General features: G+C 33.5%; 2 protein-coding genes across 3 annotated transcripts in view; both read right to left on the bottom strand.

Annotated features, from left to right (window-relative positions):
- The window catches only part of LOC125504655, a 39508-nt gene that overhangs the window by 7975 nt on the left and 22064 nt on the right, over positions 1-9469 (bottom strand). The window lies entirely within an intron of this gene.
- LOC109533739 lies at positions 8252-9044 on the bottom strand (the record flags this gene model as incomplete). Its single annotated transcript, XM_048666992.1, is given in 2 exon segments — positions 8252-8619; positions 8985-9044. Coding segments are annotated over 2 exon segments (224 nt in total), but the record flags the coding sequence as incomplete, so codon positions are not given.

Here is a 9469-nt window from a genome sequence, read left to right as displayed (position 1 = left end):
AACAGTACCTTGCGGCACGCCTGCAGTAATGCGCCTTTTGGTTGAGGTGGAATTCTCCACCTTCACCTGGATTGAGCGGTTTTTAAGGTAAGACGCAATAAGGGAAACTAACTATAGTGGGAGGGAATAGAAGGCAAACAACTTGCACAGTAGGCCGGCATGCCAAACTGTGTCGAAGGCTCTTTCCATATTGAGGAGCAGCAGGGCCGTACTTTGAAGTTTGTTAAATGCTGCGTAGACATCTGTTACGATCCTAGCAGTCTGCAGCGTTGTGTTATGTTTGGTCCGAAAACCAAACTGCTCGTCCGGAATTAAACTTCTAAGTTCGGCTGCCGCTTGCAACCTCGAAAGAATAACCTTCTCAGTCAATTTGCCGAGGGTGTTTAAGAGGGAAATCGGCCTATAAGAGGCAGGATCAGCCGGGTTTTTGCCCGGCTTTAAAATTGGAATTATTACAACGCTTTTCCAGTCCTGTGGGAAATGCTGTAGTTTCAGGATTGCATTGACTATTTGTACTATTAGTACAATAGTTTTCCGCGGCAAGTTTTTAAGGAGTAGATATGGGATGCCGTCTGGCCCAGGCGCTTTTCGACTAGGGAGACGCCGAAGACACGATTGTATTTCCGACGGGGTTGTAATATAGGAGTGGAAAATCGAGGGGGGGATAGGATACTTCCGTTCTACAAAAACATCTCGTTATCCTGAGGAGATGGTTGGACTTTGTGCACCACTTTGTTCGACCTGTCGTAGGTTTTCTTCAATTTGGTGACCCTATCAGGGGGGTATATACTGTATCCGCCACTGACCGTAATGGACACGAAAATTAATTGTATGAAATGTTCTTATAAAAGTATATTTAAATATTTGCAAGGATGCGATATTTCAGTTAAATATTTATAGAAACTATTTTATGTATTTTCTGTAAAAAAAATCGATTTTTTTAAACGTATTATTGATTAGTGAGAGTCAACTAACTTTTCTCAAATTATCCATTTGTTATTCTAAAATATATATATTTGACGTAAAAATAAAATTATTTAAGCTTTATCACAAGTTATCTCTACAATTTATTTTTGGCCAAAATCCCATATATTTGGTTTTAGCAAAATACGTTTGTACATGTGGCTACATGCAAATTAAATTAACATGAAATTAATTTAATTATAACTTTTTTGTCGCTGAGGTTTGGAAAATGCTTTCTTACGCACCATCCACAGCTGCGGCTGTGTTCTAGCGTTCTGGGTTGTGTGGAATTCTAACTGTTTCCCCATTAAAACCCTTCCCTCACCGCTGAGTAGCATCCATTGCTGTAATTTCGGTCCTATATGACACTATACAGGGTGATTTGTTAGTGCGATAGAGTCCATTATTTCCGTTGGTGTTGAACTTTCGAAAAATAGTTTCATATAAAAGTTGTTGACGCACAAAGTGCGCACATTTTAAAAATATCTTATATAATACAGCGTGTCTCAGAAAAGAGAGGCAAGATCAAATTGTATTTTTTAAATAGAACTACCCATTTTTCATTAGTTCATGGAATGCAGCTTGAAACGCTGCATATACACCGTAAATTGTTTCTTTCTTACTTGCAACATTGGCAGATTATCGCCATTTTAGTAAAATTTTGCTTAAAAACATGGTATCTAAAATATCATTGTAGAAGCAAAAAAAAGTAGTTAAAGATACGAAAAATTCGTCTTTCTAATCACCACAGATCCGTTAAGAATTCGATTGAACCAAATCATCAATACATTGTACAGGGTGTTAACAATGTGGACTTCAACCTAAAACTTTTTAAAGCAATATAACTCTTGTTTTTCAATCGGAAGTACCTGTATAATAATACCTCATTAGATAGACAATTTACAAAGTTACAAATTTGCATTTACACTTTAAGCTGTGAAATCAACCGTTTTCAAATTATAATTTATTTCATTTAAAAATTTCAAAACATTGCTACATTTTATAAGGTGGCTATGGAAGTCAATAAATAAGTGTCAAGATTTGAATTGCCACGTTTAATTGATCATTTACCTAATTATTATATCAAAGAAAGTATGTGGTATTTACACGATGGAGCTCCAGTTCATCATACAGCTCAAATTCATGAGTACCTAAATAATTAATTTCCTGAGAGGTGGATAGGCAGACGTGGGCCTGTTCAGTAGCCAACTCGTTCACCCAATTTGACAAAAATGGATTCATTTTTATCGGCTTACGTTAAAAACAAAATTTATAAAATAACTGCAACTATAAAAGATGGCATGAAGGAACGAATCACAGCTGTTTTTCCAAGCATTAATAATATTGTTTTGAACTGCGTTAGCGATACATTTCAAAAACGTTAGATATTAATAGTTGCTTAAATGTTAAGAGAAATCAAATTGAACATTTTCTTTAAAATATCACTGTAGATATAATTTTATATTTTACTTTTATAGACGTATGCGGTTTTATTGCATTTTTTGGTATGAAATTCAATGCATTTTATAAAACGTTGCACTTTTCTTCATTATTATCTCAAGTATCATCAAATTTGGAGACTTATTTAATTAATTCCATAGCCACCTTACAAAATGTAACAACTTTTTGAAGTTTTTAAATAAGATAATTTATAATTTGAAAACGGTTGATTTCACAGCTTAAAGTGTAAATGAAAATTTGTAACTTTGTAAATTGTCTATCTGATGACGTATTAATATAGAGGTAGGTCCATTTGAAAAACAAAAGTTATTTTGGGTTAAAAAGTTTTAGATTGAAGTCCACATTGTTAACACCCTGTACAATGTATTGATACTTTGGTTCAATAGAATTCTTAACGGATCTGTGTTGATTGGAAAGACGTAATTTTTTGTATCTCAAACTGCTTTTTTTGCTTCTACAATTAATTTGTAGATACCATGGATAAAATGGCGATAATCTGCCAACGTCGCAAGTAAGAAAAAAACAATTTACGGTGCATATGCAGCGCTTCAAGCTGCATTCGATGAGCTAATGAAAAATCGGTAGTTCTATTAAAAAAAATACACTTTGAACTTCCCTCGCTTTTCTGACACTCTGTATCATATAAAAATTTTTAAAAGGCGCGCACTTTGTACGTCAACAACTTTAAATATGAAACTATTTTTCGAAAGTTCAACACCAACGGAAATAATGGACTCTATCGCACTAAACAACCACCCTGTATATAGTGTCCTCGGTTCTTCATCATTACTGTTGTATATTAAATGAATTCAAGAAGGATTTTGAAAGGCATACGCACGACTTTATTTGGTAGGATTTCATATTCTCCCAGTATATGCGGAGCGTATTACTAAGTTCTAGAGGTTCATTTTGATTGTCTACTCTAAGTACTTGTGATCGTGCTCACTACCTTTCGAGGTATATATAGCCTAAGACAACATTTCTTTAATAATAATATTTTCATCGAAAATTAGCTTTGATACGGTACAGATATTACTATTGCTTTTTTTAGCAGAAAAAAACGTTTGCTTCACTATTTTCTTGTTAGCAAGACAAACAGATTTTAATTTAAATTGATATGGTATGGAACTGAATGCTGAAAAATGCAAATCATTGACCTTTTATCGAAAAGAAAATCCAATTTTAAACCAGTATCACATTCAAAATTCAGTTTTTTGGAACGTGTCAATTCTATTAAGGATTTAGGTGTCATGTATGATTCTAAACTTTGTTTTAATGATCATATTCCGCAAATTAATAGATCCTTAAAGTTGGTAGGATTCCTGAAACGAAACTTAGAGGATTTTCATAATATTGACTGTATCAAGAGCCTATATTTTGCTTTTGTGAGATCTAATTTAGAATATTGTACAACTATTTGGACACCATATTATTCTAAATACATTCTTGACAGAAAAAGTTCAAAACAAAGTTTTACGCTTCATAGGTCACAAATCAAATATTTCACTTGTAGATCTTAGTTCTGAAATGTTGAGAGCTTCTTTTAATATACAATCACTTAAACTTAGAAGAATCAAATTTGACCTGGTATTTTTGTATAAGTTAATAAACAACATGGTAGACTGCCCCAAGGCGCTATTATTGGTTTTTTTGTTGAAATCCACTAGAAATACCAACACGTTTTATGTAAATTTTCACAGGACAAAGTATGCATCTAATTCTCCTATAACTTTAAGAAGGTGATAAATAGTTTATACGTAAATTACGGATAGATACCAAATTGTTTTCAAACTATTTGTAAATTTAAATTGGCTCAGTCCGTAAATAAATGAAATTGAAAAAATAATTGAAATTCCTTTGCTTGGAATTTAACAATTTAACATTTTTCATAATTAAATCTGAACCTTCCGGAAACATTTTTGATTCTATATTGGAGAGCAACTGAAGAGCAGCACTTTTCAATAATTGCTTCCGTTTTTCTGAACTTAGCTTTGTACGTAAAACAGATTGTTGTAAAACTGCGCTCATACATGTGGGCATTTGTATCAACAGATGGCACTTGTAATTGGTTATTGTCTTGTAATGTAATAGAATGAACATGATTACAATCTTACATATTATATTTTTGATTTGGTAAACTAAAGATGTGCATTCAAAAACATGCCAACAAATGTTGCAATAATTAAGTAGCTTATTTCACAACATATAAGCGAGTCTATTTTTTCTTATCAACAACGTGATTTTCCTGTTCACCAGCATTATTGATAATGAACCGATCACCTTCATTAATCACGTTGAAACTACTGCTTAAAGCGCTACCATGTATATTTTTTATTTCTATGTAAATTTATATCTGCAGCACGGATTGATGCTGTAGCCGCCGTATGCACCGCCAAGCTAACCAATCGCCATCAACTAAACGCGTTTAAAAGTTAATCCGGTTTAAGAAGCCAGCTGGTATGCACCGTTGAAATTCAGCGGCGGATTAGTTAAACCTTGTACGGATATGGCAACCGTGTTCTAGTGTCTCGCGTTATCAACTTTCGCCCGGTGTTCCAATGAATGTGCCGCCGTTCGTGTTAAATATCGCTGTTAAAGGGAAAGAATATGACCGCCATCCATTGCGGCTAGTTGCCAAAAATTATATGAGATAACGATTTTTCTTCTAGGTAAAGACATATTAACGGTAAAAACCGTTATTAACTGTTGAGAAAATCAACCAATAAGGTATCACAAAATTACTGGCGATTTTACTATATAAAAGCGATGTCCAGAATCTTGCAATTAAAGCAGTATAGAAATCTTAGGTACTGGGATATTCTAGAAGGTGGCCAATTTCTTCTTGCAATCTAAAAACGACCGGCTTTGTTCAACGAAAGCGTCTTTAAAAAGACATTTCGTCAAGTGCATCGAAATAATTTTGTGCGGAGTTATTGACTCATTGGAAAACCATAATCAATTATTTCTAAAACATCAATATCATCGTCCAATATCATTTCTTCCTCCAAATCCATTTTCCAAGTAGTTAGCACACGAACCGACTAGAATTTGCTAGGACGAAAACAAAACCTCGTCTTTATCTATAACAAAACCCTCAATTTCAAAGGTTATGTTATGTATTTAAACTAGTTTAAGAACTTAATCCTCGGAGGTTGGCGGATTAAAGTTAAACGAGTTTAAGGTCAAAGCAGTCGACGGTGCATACCGTTTACGATTTTTAAACCGGTTTAAGGCTTAATCGCGATTAAAGTATGTCGGTACATACGGGAAAAAATGATTTTCTCCAAGAACGTGCCAAGAACTACAGTGTTAATGCAATTCCTACTTATGCAATATTTATATGTTTGTTTGCATTACTCAAAGATATAAGTAGTGTGTTACTATGACTGGAAAGTTGAAAAACATAGTAAGCAAGATCAGTTACTCATAACTCTCATAAAACTTAAAATATACAGAATTATAGTAATATACAGTCTTTTCTTTTTCACACTGGCTCTCTCATCTTTAAGTCGCAAGAGAGACTTCGGCTGCGAACAAAATCGCAATGACATTGCCTCTCTCTTAAGAGTTTTCACCACTGTTTAACTATGCACATTCTTCTTTAAAGCAATCCGCTACAGCAGAAAATCGTACGACGTGACCTGCAGACACTTAAAATGTTGTCATTAGAATTGTGTGTATGTATAATCGACAAATTGTCTGCAAGACATGTACACATTTGTATCCAGCAGCAATCAGCTGTTAGAAAACATAACCTGCATGTTGAAAAATGTTTAATTTAAGTAAAAGTAAAAACGATGAATCACATGTAGTAAACAAAATAGTGGCTAACGATAGCGGTACTTCTTTTTTTTATAATATTAATGCTTAGAACCTGCAGATTTCTACAAAAATACAGAATGAAACTATGTCCAATGCTAATAAGATACGACAATTTGTTTGTGTGGATCACAGAACACCTCTGAATAAGACGTGACAAATCCATGCAAACGCCCGTGATCGATTATGCGCGCTCTCTGCCAGTTGTTTACGTCCGTAAATTAAACAGAAGCGGGAATTTGGATTTATGAATTACAATATGATTCTAAAGCATGTGTCCCATGCATCCCCTTATACGATGGTACGATGATACGAAAGTCTTTCTATTGGTCGGCGGAAGAATTGACAGATCTCCTACCAATAGAAACAATTTCGTATCATCGTATCATCATATAAACGGATGCATGGGGCATAAGCTTTACTTCTATGAATTTATTATTCGTAGCAAGGTATACTTTCGCACATTACATTAAAAGTCACTGCACCTGTGACGATTTATTAAAAGCAAAATATATTTTGACATAATACATTCCGAAACTGCCGTATTTATTATATTCGGCATGCAAAGGGCAATAAATTATTGAAATGTTTAAGAATTCCATTAAACCTTTTTGACGTAGCTGCGATAGGAAAAATGTATGCGCCCAGGGTCTGCTATCATATATCTTCTAAACAATTGTAAGTGTTATTGTTTAAAAGATTACTTACATTATTCACCCCGAATACGTCTTTCCTGAAACTCTTCAAATTATGATCATAACGTTTCAATGTCTTCCTCTTGCTGCATAGCTTGTAAAATAGAAGTTGTTTCCATTGGGTCCATTTTGTTCCTGCTGGTTACTCCAATCGAATGAAGCAATTCGCTTCTCACATGCAGCGGTGTACTTATTAAATACTTTTAATTAATACTTTAGAACAACGTTTTCTTAAACTTAAGAAAGAGCTTGAACTTACTCTTACTGTATTTATTACATTTTAATGATTATTAAAACTTGCATAGATATTTGCACCTTCTGAGTTTGATAATGTTGGTGTATTTAAGAATTCGAGTATTTGAATATTCGAATTACGACTAGATATAATTATTCGCTTTTTGAATATTCGAATACTCGAATTATTCGAGTTTGATTCCGAGCGTTAGTATACAGTATATTTTTAAGAAGTAATTTTCTTTAAGTACCTAATACAGGTATCAAAGATTTAAAATAAATAATAAGTGTATGTATTTAGCTAACTTCTTAGATGATGCAGTGTGTCTACTTAAGTTCGTACCATATGGAAAACTTTTTTATTACCTATTAATTTATTTACGAACAAAAGTTAATTATTCTTCATAAAAACGTCAGCATAGTCCAAAAGCTAATCAGATATTAATTGTAAACTAAATTGAAACTATCAGATATTTTTTAAAGTCATATACGAAATACTTATACCTACTTCAGAAAATATGACTTTGCACACGAATAAAGTACCTTATGCTCTGATCTTTCACCAATTTCATTTTAAATTTAGAGCAATTTATATTTCACTGAATTTCATTCAGCTGCAGTGATTATTGTACAATGCCCAAATTAAAATTTATAACCCAATTTATTTTCCTGTAAAATATTACATACAACAAATCCGCGAAGAAATCACCCAAAAATTAAACTGTTGCTCAATTTCCGAGCGATGATAGGAAACAATAAATTCAAAATGTCAATAAAATGTTCTCATTAAATTATGCAAAATTTACATTGAAACTTAATTTTATTATTTTCTAGTCATGACCATCTCTTTTGTATTATACTTTTCAGTCTCCACTGGCTTATTGCTTCATCTGATAGCTCCCGATCGAATGCCTTAATTTGTGACAATATGCCATTCAATGGTCTATCAAGTGCTCCAGCTCAATTTGCTGTTGAGAAATGAGCATGGAAATGGAGTAATTCAGTTCAAGTGAGGCACAGTGAGACGCGATGAGTTATAACTCATTAGCGCACAGAGCGGCAACAACTCAAAAGACAGATCACTTTCAACTAGTTTAATTGAAATTCAAATCACTTGCTTACAAAGAACATAATACTTAAATAACCTGTTTGATCACCACTATTTCAACAGACAATCCTAAAGTATCCTAATAGTAACTTAATTAACAGATTAAGGTTTATGTAATACTAGTATACTATATACTAGAAATACATAATAACTTTTAACTTTACAAAGATTAAACTTATTCATCATCTTCAAAGTTCATATCTCTGTTATAATTAAGATATTTTTTCATCATTGGAGGTAAGGGCAATTCCTGGATTTTTCGGACCATATGTGGGGTATAAAGGCTCATTATGTGATTGGAACGATCTGCGATGTCCTCCTCATCTTCACTGCTCGAATCTGAAACAGTTTTATAACAATGTAAGCATTGCCGGTTTGCAAATATTTGTTTGGCAAACTAAATAAAATTACAGATCCTCCTCAAATACACGATATGAGGCTCATTCTCTGCCAAACACAGTTGAAGCTGGAAGTTAAACGTCAAAACAAAAAACTGGTTGACTTCCATCTAAATATATCAAGAAACAACAACACGTATGACCGGAATCTAGAAATTATCGAAAAAAAATTTCAATATTTTTCTCGTACTCTATAAGTGGAATGTTAATTAATAGTAAAATATTAATATTAAAATATTAAAAGGAATGGCGCCAATTTTGAATCACCCTGTATTTTGACCCCAATTTCCTGTTAAATGTTCTCACCTGAAGGATCTGCTTCTTCTTCAGATCCCTTCTGATCCTCTTCATCTTCACTACTCGAATCTGAAACAGTTTTATAACAACGTAAGCATTGCCGGTTTGCAAATATTTGTTTGGCGAACTAAATAAAATTACAGACCCTCCTCTAATACACGATACGAGGCTCGCTCTCTGCCAAACAGTTGAGGGTGGTTTGAAAGTTAAAGTTCAAAACAAAAACAGGTTGACTTCCATTTAAATTTATCAAGAAACAACAACACATATGACTGGAATAGTCGAAAAAAAATCAAAAACAAAATTCGTTCGGTTCTGTTGGATTAGTCCATTTAAGCAACTTTATATCCTTTGCAAGTTCGGATATCCATGTTAGTGCGTTTGTACAAAAAGTTACAATGCTTTAATGTGAGGAAATATTGGGCTGAGCTCCAAGAGCTCGCTGGTTTAGTTTATCCTTCCCTCTGTCGGCCACTATATAATTATATCATGTA

The sequence above is a fragment of the Dendroctonus ponderosae genome, unplaced genomic scaffold (assembly GCF_020466585.1).
Source record: "Dendroctonus ponderosae isolate FM_Combo_2020 unplaced genomic scaffold, Dpon_F_20191213v2 Dpon_F_20191213_5, whole genome shotgun sequence".
Classification (NCBI taxonomy): domain Eukaryota; kingdom Metazoa; phylum Arthropoda; class Insecta; order Coleoptera; family Curculionidae; genus Dendroctonus; species Dendroctonus ponderosae.
This window is presented reverse-complemented; position numbering and strand designations above follow the sequence as displayed.